General features: G+C 37.8%; 1 protein-coding gene across 9 annotated transcripts in view; it reads left to right on the top strand.

Annotated features, from left to right (window-relative positions):
* TDP1 (tyrosyl-DNA phosphodiesterase 1) overlaps window positions 1-22,014 on the top strand; it is a 166,252-nt gene that overhangs the window by 49,135 nt on the left and 95,103 nt on the right. For all 9 annotated transcript variants that reach the window (XM_021000225.2, XM_021000222.2, XM_021000224.2 and 6 more), the window contains 6 exons: window positions 1,761-1,931; window positions 3,460-3,538; window positions 9,009-9,194; window positions 12,210-12,258; window positions 15,561-15,627; window positions 18,630-18,737. In XM_021000225.2, coding sequence (XP_020855884.1) covers window positions 1,761-1,931; window positions 3,460-3,538; window positions 9,009-9,194; window positions 12,210-12,258; window positions 15,561-15,627; window positions 18,630-18,737 — 660 coding nt within the window. The remainder of the gene's footprint in view (window positions 1-1,760; window positions 1,932-3,459; window positions 3,539-9,008; window positions 9,195-12,209; window positions 12,259-15,560; window positions 15,628-18,629; window positions 18,738-22,014) is intronic.

Here is a 22,014-nt window from a genome sequence, read left to right as displayed (position 1 = left end):
TTCCACTGTTTTTAAGAGAGACCTTGAGAGTGTCCTTGTATCACTTCTTCTGACCACCACATGAACGCGTGCCCTGTGTGAGTTCACCATAAAATAGTCTTTTTGGCAAGCTGTTGCTGCTGTTATGTCTTTGGGTTTGGTGACTATGCAAAAAGATTTCACTCTCTCAGCCAAGAGAAAAACAAGGAGGCAGATGCCTTGTAGAACTCACATAAAATTTTTTTTTTGTTAGAGCCTTAGTGTTATTTAATGAAAAGCTGAAATAGACAATTAGTGATCTACTTTTGGTGCCCAAGAGAAATTTGTGGAGTTACTTACAGAATAATTCTTTATGGTTAGCTTCTGTGGAAGATGATGCCATATTACTGGCCTCTTATGGAAAACCTGCTCTGGAGAAATGCATGTTTCTGTATCCCCAGGATTGTTTTTAGCATTCATAAATATAGCTCAAATACGTGAATTTGATGTGTAGGAAACTGTAACACAAACCTACCATATTTTCCCAGGTGCATACATAGAAGTGGTTAATGGCAGACTCATACCTTCTGGCTTATTGGATCAGGCACCTCTGACTCTCTTGGAATTGTTTTCTTCAAATCATGACTCATCTTAACTGTGTATTAGAGATTTTTAGGGCATTTTAGGTACAAAGAGAGACTGAATGCTTTTTTATGCTTTGAAAAAAATAATCATGATATTTGCAAAATGGAATGGAGAGCCATTTTCTTGCATCATACATTTTTCTTCTCCATTGATGCATCAAGTTACTGGATTCCTACTAATCTTCCTCTAGCACATAAGGACATTTAGAGGGTATAACTTGAGAAGTAGTTAGTTGTTAATGCAGGCGTAGAGAGGAGACTATGGTAACACATTGCCTCCTCTGCCCATGGAAGGAATGTCAGATTGGGAGTGAAGAGACCTGTGTTCTAGCCCTGTCTCTGCCACTGTCTTGGAGTCTAGGCTAATCCTTCCCAAGCCTTTTCTTAAAGATGTTGAGACAGAGCTAAATAACCTACAAGGTCCCATCCAGCACTGATCTGATTATATAGCCCATTATATGCATTATCCTATGTGATCCTCACACCATCCCCATGAGGTAGGTGCTTCAGGTATTATTATTATTATTATCTTCATTGTGGGCCATCTCTAGTCATCCTGATCTATATGTTGCCACTGGACCCAGATGGCTCCTGAGGAGAAAGTGAGGCTGGTGACCTTGCACAGCCCTCCCTCACTTAAATCCAATTCACTTGCTCTCCCTGATGTCATGGTCCTCTTCTAAAACAAAAGACAAGCAACAACAACAATCTGCATTGTATAGATGAAGAAACTAAGTCCACACAGCTAGTACGTGCCAGAGGCAGGCACCATTTGCACCCAGGTCTTCCTAACTCCAGGTCTAGCACTTTCCCCGCTATGCCATGATCTTAGAGTTGAGAACCTAACAGTATATGGACCACTGTTCTGATCCATCTTTCTGGCTTCTGGTTTATCCATTTCAGGAAGATGAAAATCTAGCCTATCTAAGCCAGCTAGAAAAGAAGAACCAGCAGTCTCCCTTAGTAACTCACTCCAGGGTTTGGTGTGGGAGGATACTTGGTTGTTCTTCTGGATAGAACAGTCATTTGCATCCTTAATAAGAATTAACTCACCTCTTCTCCTCTTCCCCAGAATAAATGCATGGTAAGTAAAACAACCCAACACAACATTCCAGTTTATGCTTTTTCAGTGTTTTTTTTTCCTTTTTTTTCTTGTAGAATATGGCTCAGCCCTTTATATCCACGACTACCATATGGTACACCCAGTACTTGTGGTGAATCACCAACAAACTTCAAATCTGATCTGATAAGTTACTTAATGGCTTACAATGCTCCTCCTCTCAAAGAATGGACAGATATCATCCAAGAGCATGATCTTTCCGAAACAAGGTAGGCTTTTTTCAATATAGTAATTTATTAACTGCCTACTACGTGCTGGGCACTGTGCTAGATGCTGGGGAACATGGGGGCAAAAATGAAACAGTTTCTGCTTTCAAGGAACTTAAATTCTCCTAGAAGAAATAATATTTCCACAGGTAGGAAAATGCAAAGTAAATATAAAATAATTATCGAGAGTGAGGAGGCAGTAGTATAAATACAAAATGATTAATGGGTGCTGGAGTTTGGGGTAAGAAGAGATCCGACAGTAGATGCCATTTCTCTGAAATCATGTAGGACAGGGATTTTAAAACCTAGGGAACACAAATAAATTTCTATAAACTTGGATGGGGAAAAATTTACATCATTGTTTCAGAATGATTGATTTCCTTTGTAGTCTTTTCTATCTTATTGCATTTAAAAATATTATTCTGAGAAAGGGTCCATAGCTGCCAAAAGGGCCTTTCCCCCCCTCTGATTTAAAGACGTTAACAAAACTCTTGAGAGCCCACATAAGGTCTTTCCTGTTTATATGTTGAGGAATGGTGGTGTGATATTTATCTGAATATGTTTGATATTTTCTTCCTCTATCCTTTTTTCCAAATGTGCCCCAATTTACCCTTGCCTCACGTTTTTCTAGCTTTACAGTGGGAAGAAGTGAAACCTCCTGCCTCCCTTCTTCATGAGATCACAGAAATCAGACTTCTGAGTCCTGTAGGACTTTCATCCTGCTTTTCTCTTGGGGCATGCCACATTTTGCCTCGCCTCGTAGTTATTTATTTTTGTCTTGTGTACCCCGATAGATTATGAGCTTGTTCAGGGCAGAGAAGGTATCTCATCCATCTTTGTAGTCCTTCACAGTATCTTGTCAGTAAAAAGTGCTCAGTGAATATTTATTGAATGAAGGAAGAGGATAAAGCAAAGAACGAGTATTTAAATTTCATGGGGCAAACTGACGTGCAGGAAAGAGGCTGGAGAGGGAAGTGTAGAATATGATTTTATTCTGTGTTGTAAACTCTCTCTAGGCAGCAGAAGGATCCTTTTTCCAAAAATAGCCCATGGTGCCTTGTACCTAGTAGATGCTTAGTAAGTACTTGTTAAATGTAAGTTATTTTTAATGTTTTAAAATTCTGAACTTAACAAACACCAGATAAAATGAACATTTCCTCCATATGACGTATAGAGCTAGGAAGGGATGATACGTGAAACTGAATCTCTATTATAAAGAGCTTGCTTTTCTAAAAGTTGGGGGGTTTTTTTGTTTGGTTTGTTTGTTTTTTTGGCAAAGAAACTCTTAAACATGCAATACCCAGCAAATAGTAGGTGTTCTGTGAGTAATTTTTTCTGATTAATTGAAAACACTACCTTTTCCTCAAATGAAATGCTTTGAATATAAATTATTCCTTCCTTGGAAGCACCATGTTTAAAGTGAGATAGGGAAACATTCCACGTGTTAAATTTTTGACTTACATTCTGTCTCTTTAGTTGCCAGAACCCAGAGTGGCTTTACATTTTATCACTTATCTCTGATGGTTTTTAGAGTTTATCTTATTGGGTCAACTCCTGGACGATTTCAAGGGAATCATAAAGAAGACTGGGGTCATTTTCGGCTCAGGAAGGTAACAGAGCTTTTAATGTTTTTTTTTCTTAGATTGTAAACTTCTTGAGAATAAGGATATACTTTCTAGCTGTATGCCCTGGGGCTAATCTCTCTGTACCTCAGCTTTCTCATCTGTAAAACAAGAGCACCTTGCTCCCGGGTTTATTGGGAGGATGAAACCAGAAGATACGTACAGTGCTTTGCAAACCTTAAAGCACTATGCAAATGCCACCTGTTATTATTGTAGTTGTTATTATTAACATTACTTTTTATTAATAATACCTATGAAAATTATAATAAAATTCACAACAGTAATATTTGTCTTGGTATCACAAGTATCTAGCAACAGTGTCTGGCATATAGTCGATACTTAATAAATAATTGTTTATTGATTGATTCTTTCTGTTCATGTGTGTGTTCCCTCATCTTTTATTTACATGTGTATGCATTTATAATTTTATTGAGGCTGTCTTCATGATGTCTAGCAAACACAGAATAGGTTTGTAGAAATGTTTGATTACAAATTTCATTGATTTCCCACTCTTAGAGTCAGAGCTAGTGGTACTTCATGGGAAAGGCTTAAGCACTTATCAATTTATGAGAAGTTAGGTGGCACAGTGGATAGAGTACCTGGAATACCTGAGTTCAAATCTGATCTCAGATGCTTATGTGCTGTGTGACTCTGGGCAAGTCACTTAACCCTGTTTGCCTCAGTTTTTTCATGTGTAAAATGAGCTGTAGAAGGAAATGGAAACCCACTTCAGTATCTTTGCCAGGAACCCTAATGAGTTCACAAAGAGTCAAATGCGACTAAACAACAACACTAATTGATTTAGAGCAGGTAAAATGAGAGGCTTTGAATTAGAAGATATCAAAAGGTCCGTTCTCTAATTCTTAACTCTTATGTCCTATGATTTTGGATCTATTGATTTTTAAAAATATTTGTTGAAGTCATCTGTTTTTACATCACCTATATTTCTCATTGTGTGTCTCCCCATGTGCATGATCCTTCATAACTAAGAATGAAAAAGAGGGGAAAAAAGAGTCTACAGAACTAATCAACACTGAAAATATGTGTGATATTAGCTGTGATATTCCGTACCCAGAATTCTCCACCTCTGCAAAGAAGTGGGGAGAGGTGAGGTGCCTTCTCATCCCTCTTCTTTGAAGCCAAACTTGGTTATGAAATTATAATTTCATAGAATTCAGCTTTAATTGATGTTGTTCTATTTAAGTTATTCTCATCATTATCAGTCAGCAAGAATTCATTTTTAAAAATGTTTTTCATTTGGGGCAGCTAGATAGCGCAGTGGATAGAGCACCAGCCCTGGATTCAGGAGTACCTGAGTTCAAATCCGGCCTCAGACATATAACAGTTACTAGCTTTGTGACCCTGGGCAAGTCACTTAACCCCATTGCCTAACCAAAAAAAAAAGTTTTTATTTTTAGCATTCTTTAAAATTATTTTAAATTGTCTTCCCTTTAATCCCTTCCCCATTCACTAAGAAGACAAGCAATTGTAGTTCAGTTGTTTCAGTCATGTCTGATTCTTTGCGACCCCATTTGGGGTTTTCTTGGCAAAAGATACTGCACTAGTTTGCGGTTTCCTTCTCCAGCTCATTTTATAGATGAGGAAACTGAGACCAACAGAGTTAAGTGACTTGCTCAGGGTTACACAACTAGTAAAGGTCTGAAGCCAGATTTGAACTCAGGAAGATGAATCTTCCTGGCCTCAGGCCTGGCACTCTAGCCACTGTGCCACAATATTAATTATACATGTGAAATAATGTAAAATCTATTTGTATATTAGCCATGTCGCCAAAAAAGCAAGAAAAGTAAAGAGATAAAATTATACTTCAGTTTGCACTCAGAGTTCGTCAGTTCTCTCTGTGGAGGTATATAGCATTTTTCATCACGAGCGTTTTGAATTGTCTTTCGTTGTCTTGATCAGAGTAGCTGAGTCTTTTTTCACATTTGATCATATAGTGTTGTTATTACTGTGTATAGTGTTCTCCTGGTTCTGCTCACTTCACTTTGTATCAGTTCATATGATCAGTCATTTATTAAACACCGACTATTTGCCAGGTATTATGCTAAGCATATATTGGTTTGTGGGTTCTGCTTACTTCATTTTTGCAACAAGTCATATAAGTTACATCCATCAGTTCTTACAGTGCAGTAATATTCCATTACATTTCATTGCACCCCACTTTATTTAGCCATTCCTCAATTGCAGGTGCTCTAAAGGATATATTTCTTAAAATAAACATCAGTGGGGAAAGGAGTGTTAAAGGTTAAAGGGTTTCTTCTGCAGAACCTTCCTTTTCCTTCTGCCCGTATATTCTGGCCTCTCTAGAACTCACCTGCTCAGTCTATTTCTTTTAGGAATATTATAGCTTCTGGCATAGCTTTCTTAGTAAGGGAGCTGTTATTATTAGGAGTCTATCTAAAGAAGGAAAAGAGTGTTAATAAAATCTATTGCTGTCTATTGAAAATGGATTTAATTTAAACAAAGTTAGTTTTTAAATGCCCTGAAGGGGATTCCAATTACAAAAGCTACATTTACTCCTGATGTGAAAAATCATGAGAAAAGTCAACAAATAGAATTAAGTGCACTTAACCCATTGGAAATGATGGTAATAGTTGGTATTTTATAACTACTTCATTAGGGCATAATTTGTAGCCCTTCGTAAATCCTAATATGACTTCCTATGTTTTAATCACTATATTAATCTTATTCATTATCTTTGCTGTGGCTAATGGATATTATGCAAGAATTCCTTAGAGGCCATGGTAGTGGCCGATATGCCAAGAAAGACACCTGGTACCATTTTTAAAAAAGCATTAATGCTTAAAAACCTATTAGAATAATTAATAGGAAGTAGCTAGCCATAATTATCTATCACTGCTATTTAATAAAATCCCGTTTGTGGATTGTGAGTAGATTAGACTTGAATAGACTTAGAGGGACAGCTATGTAGTACAGTGAATAGAGTGCCAGGCCTGGAGTCATCTTCATGAATTCCAGTCTGGATTCAGACACTTACTAGCTGTGTGAACCTGGGCAAGTCACTTAAACCTGTTTGCCTCCATTTCCTCTTCTGTGAAACAAGCTGGAGAAGGAAATGGCAAACTGCTCCACTGTCTTTGCCCAGAAAATCCCAAATGGGGTCATGAAGAATTTGACACAACTGAAATGCCTAAGCAACAAGAGCAAAAGACTTGGAGTCTAGAACACCCGAGTTCAAATCTTGCCTCATGCACTTCCTGTGACTCTGGGCTTCCCCTCCATTCACCTTACCCATTTGTAAAATAGGGATAATAATAGCACTTATAAGGTTGTTGTGAGACTCCAGAGAAGTAGCATATGTAAGGCGGTTAGAACACTATATAAACGCTAACAGTTATTATTAGCTCTTGTTTAGCCTGGTGCTTCTTAGTACATGGGTTGCTTTCTGATGACCAGTAAGTAACTATTTGGTTCTTTCCAGCGTGTCCATCGCTTTCACCCCGCAAGACGCTAATCCATTACATATATATAGCATTTGCAATTGAATTCTTCTCCTTCCACCCTGCCCCCCTCACCCTCCAGTCATTTCTGAAACACCTTTCTCACTTTTTATGTGCCCTTGATGAGGGTCATAGAATGTCATGGCTAGAAGTATCCATAGAGCTCTTGTAGCCTAGCCCCACATTATACAAATAGATGAGGCCTAGTTATGAAGGATCATGCACATGGGGAGACACACAATGAGAAATATAGGTGATGTAAAAACAGATGACTTCACTAAATATTTTTAAAAATCAGTAGATCCAATGAGTAGTGGATGTGGGATTTGAACCCATTTCCTCTGATTCCAATATTAGACACAGTGATGAACACTTTGGTGTGTTCTTTATGGTGGTATATGCATAAGTGAAGTTATTCTACCGTTTAATTAGGCTTCCCTCAGCTATCTTGCTGTTGAGAGCATAGTGTGGAAGAAAAAATACTGAGCTCAAATCTCATATTGCAGGTCATAAGTCCAGACCTCGAAGGAACATTACAAATCATTTCTTTTAGTATTTCCATTTTGCATATGAGAAAACTGAAGCCCATAAAGGTTCAATGACTGACCTAAGGTCGTATATTAAGTGATAGAGCTGGAATTGGAACTTTGGTTTTGTGACTCCACTTTCATTATTCGAAATTCTGCATTTTTTCTGTTGTTTCAGGGTGCTGAGTGGCATCTTTACTTTGAAGTCTGGTCTTAGAGAAGTAATTTTACCTCTCTGAGTTTCAGGTGCCTTAACTGTGAAATGAGGATAGTAATACTGGCAAGACCCATCTCTGGAAGTTATTGTCAAAAGAGAGTGTTTTGAAAACCACAGACTGTTCTATGCTGTTTTGAATATCAGAGGTTGAGTGCAGGTGTGAGAATGGGAAATTTAGACCTAGACCTGTTTTAAATATCTGGACTCAAAAATATTGGGAAAAAAATCTATTATGATAATTAAAAATAATTCAGTAATTAGTAGCTTGGTAGAATTTCTTGGGCAAGTCACCATGCCCTTATTTTTGCCAGTTGATCATTTCCTTTTCTTGTTATCTGAATTTGGCCCTTGTTAGAATAAAGAATTTTCAAAGGTTAAAAAAAAATAAATTCACTGACTCCATTAAAAAATAACGGCAACAGAAAGAACAGATGCTCTCTGAGTGAAGGCTAAAGCATGATTTTTTTCACTTGACTCTTTTTTCTTTTTCTTTTTTTGAGGTGGGGGACAGCATGGCTAATATGGAAATATGTTTTGCATGACTTCACATGTATAATTGATATCTGGTTGCTTGCCTTCTCAATAGGTGGGGGAAGGGGCTTGAGGGAAGAAGAGAATTTAGAACTCAATATTTTTATTTTATTTTATTTTTTAAAATTTTTTTAGGCAATTGGGGTTAAGTGACCTGCCCAGGGTCACACAGCTAATAAGTGTCAAGTGTTTGGAATGAGGCCAGACTTGAACTCAGGTTCTCCTGACTTCAGGGCCGGTGCTCTATCCACTATGCCACCTAGCTGCCCCTGAACTCAATTTTTTAAAAAAGTGCTAAAAATAAATAAAAACTTAGAAGAACAACACCCACTGTTAGGGAAAAAAATAATCTTTTGTTTGATTTTTTCCCAAGTATCGAAATTCATAACTTTTATGTTTGTTTGTTTGTTTTTTTGGTGAGGCAAGTGGGGTAAAGTGACTTGCCCAGAGTCACACAGCTAGTGAGTATTATGTGTCCGAGGTCAGATTTGAACTGAGGTTCTCCTCACTCTAGGGCCGGTGCTCTATCCACTGCACCACCTAGCTGCCCCCAAAATTCATAACGTTTTAAAAGTTTTCTTTTTTTCCAAGAATTAGGAATTTCAGATAAGCAGAATGCTCACTATCTCTCCAAAGATGACTGCACTTTTTGTCTTGGGCTGTTGGAGTTTATGATGCATAATAACAACTTTCTTCTCCCACAGCTTCTGAAAGAGCATGCCTCATTGGTACCCGAGCAGCAATCTTGGCCCATTGTAGGCCAGTTCTCAAGCATTGGCTCCTTAGGAGCTGATGAGTCCAAATGGCTTTGTGCTGAGTTTAAGGACAGCCTAGTGATTCTGGGAAATTGTGGAAAGACTCAAGCACAGCATGATGTCCCTCTCCATTTGGTAGGTATCTTTCTGTATCTAGTTGATAAATTTTTACATCTTCACATGGCAAGAAAAGAAGGCAGGATTTGGCATCAAGGAGACTCGGGTTGTTGCCCTAGCTAGCTCAGCTGCTTGCTACTGTTGGTGTGATTAGCCTCTTTGGTACTCAGTTTGCCCATGTGTAAGAGGAAGATGACCTTGAAGATCCCTCTTGGCTCAAACTCTTTCATTGTAAGAACATTTAACAGAGATATTTAGGGATTTGAATGGAGGCTGTACCTTTTCATCACCATCTAGAGAGAGGCTGCATGATTGAACGAGCCATTGGCCCAGAGGGTGAGATTTGGGTGAGGGTCATGCCTGTGACACTGTGGTATCTTGGTTGACTCACTTTACTCAGGTGGTGCAGTGATTAAGTTAAGAAGACCTGAGTTCAAATGTGGCCTCAGACATTTACTAGCTCTGTGACCCTGCTCAAATTACTTAACCTTTGTTTGCCTCAGTTTCCTCAAGGGTTATTGTGAAAATCAAATGACATGATATTAGTAAAGCACTTGGTACATAGTAGGTGCTTAATAAATGCTTCTTCCCTTCCTCCCCTTCCCCTTTTCTTGTTTGTAAAATGGAGGTGGTAATAACTTTCATTATCTACCACCTTGAGTTGTTGGGGGCCTCAGTTTTCTCATTTGCAGTATAAAAAGGTTGAACTATATATTCTTGAAGATCCTGTTCACCTCTAACACTAAGTATTCAAAAGGATACACAATGTGCTTTGTAATCATAAAATGTTAAGTACATACGTGAGCTACTGTTTTTGATTGTTACTCTGAGCTGCCATTACTAATATGCTGGTCAGAGCACCACGATTCCATCACAGACTAGCTCAGTACTTTGACTCCGTTGCAGATTTTTTTCTGAGTCATCAGGAACGATATTAAATATTTATAGAGTTATAGGATTAACTTTCCATTTATTTAATGTTAATTTAAGGAGAAATCAAATCTAAGGTCATGTGCGTGGTTTTTTTTCCTCCCCCTTTCTCAGTTCCCTCTAAGCTTGTTACCAACCTTTTGCATTTTTGGTAAGATAGGCCTTTATTATTTGAGTAGCATTTTGTAAAGCTTTAAAAGGCTAAATAGTAACTTTTTATGAAACTTTCTTTTGCATGAAGCTAATTGGCTTATATCATTTGGAATAATTCATGCTTTTTAAAATCTAGATTTTTAATGTTTTAAAAATTCAGTTCAATGAAAATTCATTGAGTGCCTATTTAAATATGTGTAGGGAACTGTGCCAGGTATTGTGGGATCCAGAGAGAATATCAAGGAATGGTCCTCACCTTCATAAAGTTCACAGTCTAGTTGGAGAATGTACTCAGAGAACTGAAATATAAAATGACCTAGGATGACTAAATGGGTGCAAACAGAATGATATGAGAAATCCAAGGAAGGTAGAGGTCTAGTTCTGCTTGGGAGGAGCAAACAAAAATGTCATGGAAGATGCAGCATTTGAATTTGGCCCTGATAGGATAGTTTCATGCACTCTACTCCAGCAGGCAGAATTATGGGGGCAGTACTTTCTAGGGATGAGGAGCAGAGTACAGAGTGGGGGAAGAGTGTAAGCATGTGTATAATACTGTTTGTCAGATACTGTGGTAAGTGCTGTGCAAATATTGTCTTATTTGATTCTCACAACAACCCTGCTGGATAGGTGATGTTACTGTCCCCGTTTTACAGTTGGGGAAACAAGGTAAGTGACTTACCCACAGTCACACAGCTAGTAAGTGTTTGAGGTCAGATTTGAACTCAGGAAGATGAGTCTTCCTGACTCCAGGCCTGACACTTTCTCCACTGGGACCCCTAGCTGCCTCCATTAGCCAAACATTTGGTGGTAGACAAAGGATAGAGTTCACTTTAAGGTAACATGAAGGGGAGTAGAGAGACATAGTGAGTAGATGTTTGAAATTTTTGCGTAAAGGAATGACATGATCAAAGCTGTTCAATAAGATCATTCTCCTCTCCATCCTCTGTGGTCCAGTGCCATTGACCTCCTTGCTGTTCCACTCTTCATCTTCCAACCATGAGCGTTTTCAGTGGCCATTCCCCTGCCTGCAGCTCTCTTCCTTCTTTGTCTCTACTGCTTGGCTTCCTTTAAGTCTTAGCTAATGTCCCACTTTCTTCAAGAAGCCTTTCCCAGTCCTCTTCAATCTTAATGCCTTCCCTCTGAGACGATCCCCTGTCTTGATTGCATGTAGTTGTTAATGGGTTGTTTCCCACATCAGACTCCTTGTGAGCAGGGACTCTAATTTGCTTTTTTTTTTCTTTTAGTATCCACAGCACTTAGCATCGTGTCTGACACCTAACAGACTTTTAACAATTACTAGTTGACTCACTGACTGACTTTAGGGATTGAGACCGAAGACAGGCAACACCCCACTATTTAGGCAAGATTTATTGGGAGTTAGAATTATTGGTTGGCAGGGGAATGGAGAGAAGTTGAAGCATGGAATTAGAAGATTAAAATAATTGTGATAACCCATCTTCATAGAGTGCTTAATAGTTTACAAATCTGTTTACATCTGTTATCTCAGTTGAGAGATGAAGAAACTCAGAATGGAAGGGTAAAGTGATTTGTCCAGGGTCATGCAGCTAGAACTGTGGCCATTGCAACCAGGATTCTAAACCAGGTCACCTGGCTTCAAAGCTAGTACTCTTTCTTACATCACAGAACTAAAGACAGGAGAAGGATCCAAGATAAAGGGGAGTCTGAGGTGATTACTGGATTTTTGACTTCCAGAATGGCGGTAATGTTCATAGCAATGAGGCAGTTAAAGGATAGGAGAAACTGGAGCACACTTGTAGGTGAGAGGGTAGAGTGGGAGACTGAAGATGCAAGAGAGGCTGGGTATTATTAAGGCCTTGGATAAAGGAGAGATTGGCAATCAAGTGCGCAAATGGAGGGGTTAGGCTTAGCAAAGCAAGAAGGCCACTTTTTCACCTGATGCGTTCTCAATTTTTTTCCTTCCTTCTTTAGATTTACCCCACAGTGGAGAATGTCCGGAAGAGTTTGGAAGGATATCCTGGTAAATCAGCAGTGCTTTATTGGTGGCTGTTTTGAATACATGTTATTAATTTTCTGAGCTAATTTGCAAGAATGTCTTCTAATTTAGAACAATGTTAAGATCTTCAATGAAGTCAAAGGGTTAGCGGGAGGAGGAGGAGCTTTATGGTAGTGTGGTTCTTTTCTGTGCATGTAATCTTCATTAGAGACTTTTCACAACTGAAGAGCTAGTATGGCATAGTATGTAAGAGAGACAACCTTGGAACCAAGACTTGGGTACGAGCCCCATTTCTGACTTGAACTTACATATAGTGGCCGTGTGAGCCTTGGCCAGTCCCTTAACCTTTAATTGCAAATCTCAGAGTGTTTAAGATGCAGAGAATGTGCTAATCTTCAAATGTAAAGGGATTTTTCTCACCTGGAATGTACTTTTAAGAATGAAATCCCAGGTCTCCTTCCTATCCTAGTAGCAATTTGATTCCTCATCCATTAACATTTTTGTTTCCTGGCTATAAAGTCTAGATTTAAGTGATTTGCAAATAAAAGAACAAAATGTCCTTTTCTACATTGACTCAGGACCTATTTCTTAGTTTTATCCATTCTACACACAAAAAAGAAATGTGGGTGTTCAGGAGGAGGGTGAAGGATTACATTTAAAATTGTTATTTTGAAAATCAAGCCTTTCCTTTTTGTCCCTCCCCTCTCCCTAATTTAGAACCTCGGTATAGATAGAGAAATCATTTAAAAATGTATTGTGGGTGCTTCCCACTAATGCAGAGTATTAGTAAAATTTCATTAGAGAGGTTTTTTTTTGTAGTGATATGGGCTAGGTCTGTGATTTCACTGGTCTAGAGAATTTCTGGATGAGGAAATTCTTTTTTCCCTGAAATCTACATTCTCTGCAACATGTAATCTGATTAAGTAACTTGCCTGGGATCACACAGCCTGTATGATTCAGAGGTGGGAACTTAGGTCTTCCAGATTACAAGGCCATCTCTCTATATGCTGTTCCTTCTTGCCTCTCACTTTTTATCAATAATTTTTGCAATCTACATTCTCCGTAATTTGTAATCAGGTTAAGTGACTTGCCTGGGATCATGCAGCCCATATGATTCAGAGCTGGGAACCCAGGTCTTCCAGATTACAAGGCCATCTCTCTATATGCTGTTCCTTCTTGCCTCTCACTTTTTATCAATAATTTTTGCAGTCTACATTCTCCGTAATTTGTAATCAGGTTAAGTGACTTGCCTGGGATCATGCAGCCCATATGATTCAGAGGTGGGAACCCAGGTCTTCCAGATTACAAGGCCATCTATCTATATGCTGTTCCTTCTTGCCTCTCACTTTTTATCAATAATTTTTGCAATCTACATTCTCTGTAATTTGTAATCAGTTTAAGTGACTTGCCTGGGATCATGCAGCCCATATGATTCAGAGGTGGGAACCCAGGTCTTCCAGATTACAAGGCCAACTCTCTAAATGCTATTCCTTCCTGCCTCTTAATTTTTATCAATACTTTTTGTTTTTACTTCATATTAATTTCCAAGTATATCCCTCTGCAATCCATCCAACTGTTTCTTGTAACAATTATTAAAAAAGACAAACCAGAGCACAACCTATCATCTGTTAAATTACATTCATTAAAAATTCGCTTTTAATGAAGAATACTGTATTTTAGATAAAGCTGTTTTTAAAACTAGCACAGATGCTGTGAATGTGTTTATTTTTGTGTAGCAAGAGACAGATTATACATTTAAAAAATCTAGTTTAAAAGAATTTTCTAGGGGCAGCTAGGTGGCGCAGTGGATAGAGTACTGGCCCTGAAGTCAGGAGGACCTGAGTTCAAATCCGGCCTCAGACCAAACACTTGGCACTTACTAGCTGTGTGACCCTGGGCAGGTCACTTAACCCCAATTGCCTAAAAAAAAGAAGAAGAAGAAGAATTTTCTAGCCATGGCAAGCTAAATTTCCAACTCTTTCTTCTCTTTAATGGAGATAACTTGATTAACTTTAAGCTATAATTCCATCTCACACCGTATCTGTATTTGGAGGAGATAGTACTGAGTGATGGAAAAAGCATTGGATTTGGATTTAGGAAACTTGCCTTCCTGTCTCCTGTGTCACTTATAGCTATTAAGCTTAGGCATGTTGCTTCATCTCTTATAATTCTGCAAATTCTGCAAATTACCTCAGCTAAAAGTTTCATTAAACAGGTGGCCTTTTTTTTTGGAAGCCTAAAATCTTATTTCCAGGTAATAATATTTAATATTTCTTTAAATGTTTACAGAATTCATATACACACAGACTGACATATGCAGTACACACATAACACACAACTCATTGATCATTATGACAATTAGTGAGTTGTGTATATAATATATGTGTATATTGGTGTGTCTGTAAATTATGAAAACGTTTAAAGAACAAGATAAATGTTGAGTAGTATTATTTTCCAGAATTATGACTTTGGATTCCTAGTAAAAAAAATGACTACTAAATGAAACTTTTTACTGGATTAATTTGTAAAATTATAACTCCCCCTCTACGTTTAGGAACCTACTTGTTTGGGTCATATTCTATATGGAATAATGGAAGGGTTTTTCTTTCCTCCTTTATACTTTATAATCTATACAGTAATATAATTTTAGATATGGAAAGGCACTTGAAGACCATCTAGTCTGGCCCCATTATAATGATAAGAAAACTGAGCTTCATTGAGAAGAAGTAACTTACCCAGGGTGACCAGCTAGTTGGTAGTAAGACAAGAGATAGAACTCTGGCTTCTGAACCTGTAATTCAGAACTTGTCTAGGAGGCCTTTTGCACTAAACTATTCTGTTCTTTAATTCAGGATCATAAGATGTAAAGTTAGAAATTACTTTGGAGATTTTGTTTTATAGGTGAGGAAACTGAGACCCAGAGAAGTTAAATAATTTACCCAAGGCTACATAGGTAGCTACTGAATAAGAAAGTCTAGCTTCAAACCCAGATCCTATAAATCCAGTTTTAGCGTATTGTTCACTACGTTCTGATGCTTCTCAATATTTTTAACTTTTCATGCCCTGTAGCAAGTCTATGTTGCTTAATCTTCTTTTCTAGGAAAAGAAACCTTATCAATATAGCCAGTTGTAGAGCTTGGACAATTATTTTTTCAAAGAAAGAATTTATAAGATTAAAGTAATGAAGATAGTATTTTTTTTTATCTATCCAATGGTGGTTTACTGAATTTTTTTTTTCAAGAACTCTTCCAGCTGCACTGCTACTTTTTATGAAGATCTCATGATACATTTTCTAACTTATTTTTGCCTTCTGTTTGCCTTAAAAGCTGGTGGCTCTCTTCCATACAGCTTACAGACCGCAGAGAAACAACTTTGGCTCCACTCCTATTTTCAGTAAGTACCAGTTTTATGATGTTTCTTCTTGTTAAAGGTGATGACAACTGACATTCAGATAGTACAGTGAAGTTTGCAAATTGCTTTAAGAACATTATCTGGATTGATCCTCACTATAACCTTGTGAGATAAGTACTTTTGGTATTTTAGAGATAAATTGAGCTGAGGCTTAGTAAGACAGTGATTTGTCTCGTGCCCCCACCACTAGTAAGTGCCAGAGACAAGATCTGCACCTACATCTTTCCAATTCCAAATTCAACACTATCTCTTTTATACCACTTTTCAAAAAGAGACTGTGCAGCCTGCAGTTGTATAGATTTTACTCTTTTCTCAATATGTGACTAGTAAAATAATGAAATAAAAGAATTTTAAAAATTTTTGCTGGAGAAAGTAACTAAGGCACCATTTCCATTGTTAAGAAGAAGGTATTCAATTTAAATGTTGGAGGTTATTTTAAAGAACACAGAGATTGGACCTGAGCCATATTGAATGCACTGGAATGTGGTAAAAGTAAAGCAGCATTTTAATCCCTGTGTCCCAGCTAGAATACACTTTGCCCATTAGCTCCTGGTTTTGACTTGTAGAAGAATTCATCAGGTTCCCTCCTAAAGTAGGGATTTCAAATCCGGGGGACTGGGCTGTTTGTGTCCAATATAATGTTATATGTTCCTTTGTTTAGAGGAAAATGTGGTCATATTAGCAAGTCTTTCTTGATGGGAAGCAAAGATTTAGATAGTTGTTGTGCAAAGGGATAATTAAAGGAAAAAGCTATGTGAATTTGGGACCATTGTACACAAGAGAATCAATCAATAAACATTTATTAAGTGCCTACTGTGTGCTAGGCACTTTGCTAAGTGCTGGGTGTACCAAAAGAAGGCAAAAAGACAGTGCCTGTCCTCAGGGAGCTTACAGTCTAATGATGGAGACAACATGCAAACAGATATATACACATAAGCTATAGATGGGTTAAATAGGAAATAATAGAGGGAAGACAGTAAAGTTAAGAGGGGTTGGGAAAGGATTTCTGTAGAAGGTGAGACTTTAGTTGGGGTGGTGGCTGTGTCCCATCACATCCCATGGATGTGGATCATCTTTTCACTGTTAAAGTTTTCAGTTCACCCCTGCCTTGTCATCCTCTGCAAATTTTGGTCATGTTCTTTCATGAGTCTTTCATAGAACACCCATCCAATACATTAATAACTTTCCATTAGGTCTTTTCATAACTTGTGGATAGTAGAGTATCACACAGGCTGTCTGTATGTTGTGTATATATTTTTATATGTTGCTTTTTGACTGTAACACCTTGTTGGTAGTGTGCTGCAGCATGATTTACATCCACCATGTGTCTTTCCATTGCCCTCTGGGTCACCCGAAATTTTGATTCTTCTGTGCTCATGGTGTTCTGTAATTTGTGGCCATACAGCATTTTTGGAAGAATTTTGGTTTTGAAAAGACGGGCTTTTGGGGCAAAGAGTATCTTGGGATCATTGAAAGTGCTATACATTTTCCCAAAATCAATTTAACTTATTCTACTCTTTAATGTTTTATAAGGTGGTATTTCTTATAATCTTCCTTTTTCTTCCTCTATAACATAAGCAAATTAACTTGTAATTTAAATCTCCTAGGGTTTTTATGAGGATAAATTGAGACAACACTTTGCAAATCCAAGCTCTGTATAAATTATTACTTTAAATCACTGGTACTTTCGGCTTCCATGACACTAATTAACTAAATGTTTTCTTTAATATATGTTAGCCACTTAATAGCTGTGTGACCCTTGGCAAGTCACTTAACCCCAAGTGCCTAAAAATTAAAAAATATATGTATATGTTAACCATCTACCCCAGACAAGTATGATTGGTTTTCAGTAATTAAAATGCAGTCAGATGTACTTGACAGTAACCTACCTGTTGTACCCTGTACGAAAGTTGATAGTGAAAAGACCAGTAACTATGTAACTTTGAGCAATTTTAACTTCTCTGAACCTTGGTTTCCTCATTTGTGAAATGAGATGAGAATGCAAGGTTATTATCGACTGATAAGTACTTTATAACAATATGTATCTGGCACATAATATCCACTTAAAATGCTTATTGATTAACTGAATTTTAAATTATTGATACGTTTTAGCATCTGCTGTTTCTCAGACTTCTCATTCTGGCCATCATTTGTCATTGTATACCAGGTGTTCTGAAAAATAGGGAGTTTTTGTTATTAGAGTGCCAGAGAACCGAGTTTTACTGTGTTTTCTTTCAAGTTCACCAAACATTAGAAAAAGAGTGGTTTACAGAGATGTTTTGAAACTGTGACCAAGTGGCACGCTTTTGGTATTCTTGAGCTTTTACCATTCATTGTTAACATTCCAAACCTTGATTTCAGGCCATAACACCACAGTAATTTGTTAAGGTTTCTTAAATTCTTATCAATTTGGAGCTGGAGAAGGTGTTAGAGGTAGTCTAACACTGCCATATTTGCAGAGGAGGACACCAAGGCCCAGTAGGGATAAAGTGATTTGCCCAAAAGAACACAGCTAGTTAGTGGCATTGGAGAGCCAAGACCCCAGGTACCCTGACTCCCCGATCCAAAGTTCTTTCTACTGTATCATATTTTTGGCAACTAACCTTTCAGAGAGGGGAATTCAAAATTGGGCTACCTCCTACTGAATGGATCTTTTCTAAAATCACTGGTGCTGTCATCAGGTTCTCTTCTGTTTCAGGCATACGTTAGTTGGTAATTGTGACTATTTCTTCCATGAAATCTTGTACCTCTAATCATTCACACCTGAGTAGATCCCTGGATTTGGAATGATCTCTGCAGTATATCTTGTGTAACTATATTTCTCTAGTATTTACATTTTATTTCTTCTGTTTGTGCTGTTTACATTTTGCCCAGTGTGAGTCTGTGTTAATTTGATTTGCGTCATCATGTGTTTCTGACATGGAGAGTAAAGCTGATTTGGCACTGGTTAATGGAAAACTAATGTGTCTCTTTCCTCTCACCAGCAAGTGGTCAGCAGAAACCTCAGGTCGTACCAACGCCATGCCTCACATTAAGACCTACATGAGACTCTCTCCAGACTTTGCAAAGATGGCTTGGTTTCTCGTCACAAGGTAAATAGTCTTCGTATTCCCAATGAAAGTAATGCTTGTTTTCAAATACATAGGCAAGTGGGTCAGAGAACCATGGGAAGATCGATAGGGACTGATTCAAAGTGTAGGGAACAGAACTAGGAAAGTGGTACATACAGTAAACTTACGAGTAGAAATGGAAAGAACAATCAAATAAAGCTGTGAAATGTAATGGTCCTTTCTCGGTCCCTAAGGAGAGATGAAGGAGTGTATTTTCATCCTTTTCTTGTAGATGGAGGGGAGTGTTTTGGTTGTGCTTACTTGGTTCATTTCTTTGTTACAAAGGAAGGTTTCTTGGAGATGGAATGGGAGTGATGGCGGCAGGGTACGTGTAGGGTGAAGGTCATCTAAAGTCTCTGTGAAGACTCCCCCTCTGAAATGCCTTACCAGCGATTCTTGTCCTAAGATGAAGAAGAAATCAAAACTTTTTCCAAGTCAAGGCATAGTGAGAGAAAATTCTCCCTGGTCAAGCTAGATTGTGTAATGGTGAAATTTTTTACACTGTTTTCTTTCTTTGAAAAAAATTGAATTTTTATTGGTCTTTTTTTGTCATAGTAATCTAAAATTTTTTTTTCAATCATTGGGCATGTATTTTCTTTTCCTCTGACCTCTGTCCACCTCTCAACTGTAAAGGGAAACTAAAAGACTTAGTAACAAACATTCAGAATCAAGCAAAATACATATCCACAATACTCGTGTCTCATTCTGTATCCTAGGATCATCTCTTTGTTAGGAGATGGACAACAGTCTTCTTCATCATATCATTTTGAATCATGGCTGGCCACTGCATCAATTTAGGTTCTTTAGTTTTTCAGAGTTGTTTTACATCATAGACATTTCCAGATTCATGGTATCACCACCTCCTCCTCATCTCTCCCTCCCTGAACCATTTTTTGTTGAAAGAAAGAAAATCTGATAAAGCTAACTCTTATAGCAAACTTGACAATGACATTTCACACCCTTCTCACCCCTTCCCTCTCTCCTTTTAGAGGACAGAAGATTCCCTTTGTTCTAACAGCAAAGCTGGCTTTGAGTGAGAGGGCCTGAGTTATGAGCTCAGAATATTTAAGTAGTATGATTCTCAAATGCTAAAATCTTTAAAAATAGATGTGGTTTTTGGATCCTAGGAAAGTCAAGGTTGTAGATGAAAGTACTTTTGGTGGACCTGAAAGTAACTGAGCCCAGATTGATCTGGAACCACACATTGTGTGACAAATGTAGAAAAAGCATTGAATTGACAGGTGAGGACTGAGTTCCAGTCATTTTCTATTTTTTTTTTTTACCTTGGGCACATTATTTTTTTGTTTGTTTTCCTTTCATTTTTAATTTTTAGTTTATGGAATAAAACATGCATTTTATGATTGCACATGACACTGCAAAACTATTATTTACAACTTACTATTCCTTTTAAATATATAACAGTTATCGTGTGAATGTCTTTTTGTTTTCTTTTTTCCTTTCCCCCCACCCTAGAGATGGCTACCATTGGACACAAATAGGTGTACATATATGTAAAATTATTCTACACATAGTTCTATCATCACTTCTTTCTCTGGATGCAGATAGCGTCTTCCTATGTCCTTTAAAGCCATTCTTAAAACAGTATTATAGTTACTGTAAATAACTTCTTTTGGTTCTCCTCATTTTGCTCTTCATTATTTCGTGCAGGTGTTTCTGTGTTTCTCTAAAATCAAAGAGCTCATCATTTCTTATAGCACAGTAGTATTCCATCATAATTATATATCACAACTTGTTCAGCCATTCCCCAATTGATGGGCATTCCCACAATTTCTATTTCTTTGCTACCACAAAGAGAGCTGCAGTAAACACGTTAGAACATACAGGTTTCCTGAGGGGACAGGAAAGAGTGACCTCTGTCTCTTCCAGCTTTAAAATCCTGTGATCCTAGTGTTGCTTTGCTCTTAAATCTCTGTTGATGTAGAGTTGTTTTTGTGCAAGTGTGTGAGAATGAACTAGTTGACTGAAATTGTCCCTTTCAATGGTGCAGAAACCAAAACCTTCCCTTCCAAGGTAGAATGGTGCCTTGCTCCTTCCCGTATCTGATAGAAACTCTGTGAGCCTCTGTGCTCCCCCGAGGAAGAGTGACATAGAAAATAAAAATTCACCCAAGTCAGCTCAGTCAGTCCTTGGGGAGCTTTATCCATGCTTATCATGTGAGCTCAGGACTTTGTCTGCTAGCAATCTGCCTACCCCCCTTCTGTACCTTCTTTGTATTATCCTTGGTCCTTTGTGTAGAAGGCCCAATAGGAGATGTTCTTTGAGTTAGGTCTTTTTTGTGGAGGTGGTGATGGATTTGTGCTGAAGTATTGGCAGCCCCAGCTGCACGTTGTGACCAGCCTGACTACCCAGACGACACACTGTTCATTACAATCCTGATCTACCTATAAACATCATGCTAATTATCTCAGGCCACCCATAGAGTCTCAGGCCTAACGTGATCTTACATAGCCATCCTGCCTGCTCCCCGACTCCTAAAAGTTCCACCTTTTGACAAGCCTCTTGCCCTCTCTTGGCCTCAGTTTTTTTCATCTGTAGAATAAAGAATTCAGTAAACATTGAATTATTATAACAATAGATTTATCTAATATAATATTACATCATTTCACATTATATTGTTTATATTTTATTACATTGTATATTAAGTTATAATGAACATGTTCATTGGTATAACTAATAATTGGTACAACTGTTGATCACTTGTACCTATGTGTGTGTTTATTTGTGTATGTATACATACATCTGCACACACATCTGTAAGACCTTTTTCTGAAGTCTTTGCCGTCATAACATAAGCTCTGGCAGGTGCTAGGAAGCTGGAAAGCCTTCAGACTCAGTCCTAAAGTTAGCCTGTATCTGTCATTCTAGGACCATCTCAACTAAGCCTAAATTTACTCATAACTGGAGATACTCATAACTCTTCCTCAGTTGCTACATCAAATAAAAGCACTTTACCAAGATGGAGGAAGGTTTATGGACTCTGCCGGTGGAGAGAGAAGCTATATCCTTAGAGGATATAAAAGATACTGTTAAGTGCTAGGATTGTAGAGAGAAGAAAAAAATAATTGTCTCTTTCCTCAAAGAGCTTACAATTTAATAAGGAAGCTACAGATGTATACGGCTAAGCATGTAAGTAGGATTTAAGTTTAATGTGACCACATGAGTAAATAGTTATGTAAGTTATGTGTACAGTATTATAATAGAGGCAAATATAGATAATGTGCTGCTGTGGCCTGAGTTT

This window comes from Phascolarctos cinereus, unplaced genomic scaffold, assembly GCF_003287225.1.
Source record: "Phascolarctos cinereus isolate Bilbo 61053 unplaced genomic scaffold, phaCin_HiC Scaffold_3;HRSCAF=262, whole genome shotgun sequence".
NCBI classification, from domain to species: Eukaryota; Metazoa; Chordata; class Mammalia; order Diprotodontia; family Phascolarctidae; genus Phascolarctos; species Phascolarctos cinereus.
Note: the sequence above shows the minus strand (reverse complement) of the source record. Positions and strands in the feature narration are given on the sequence as shown.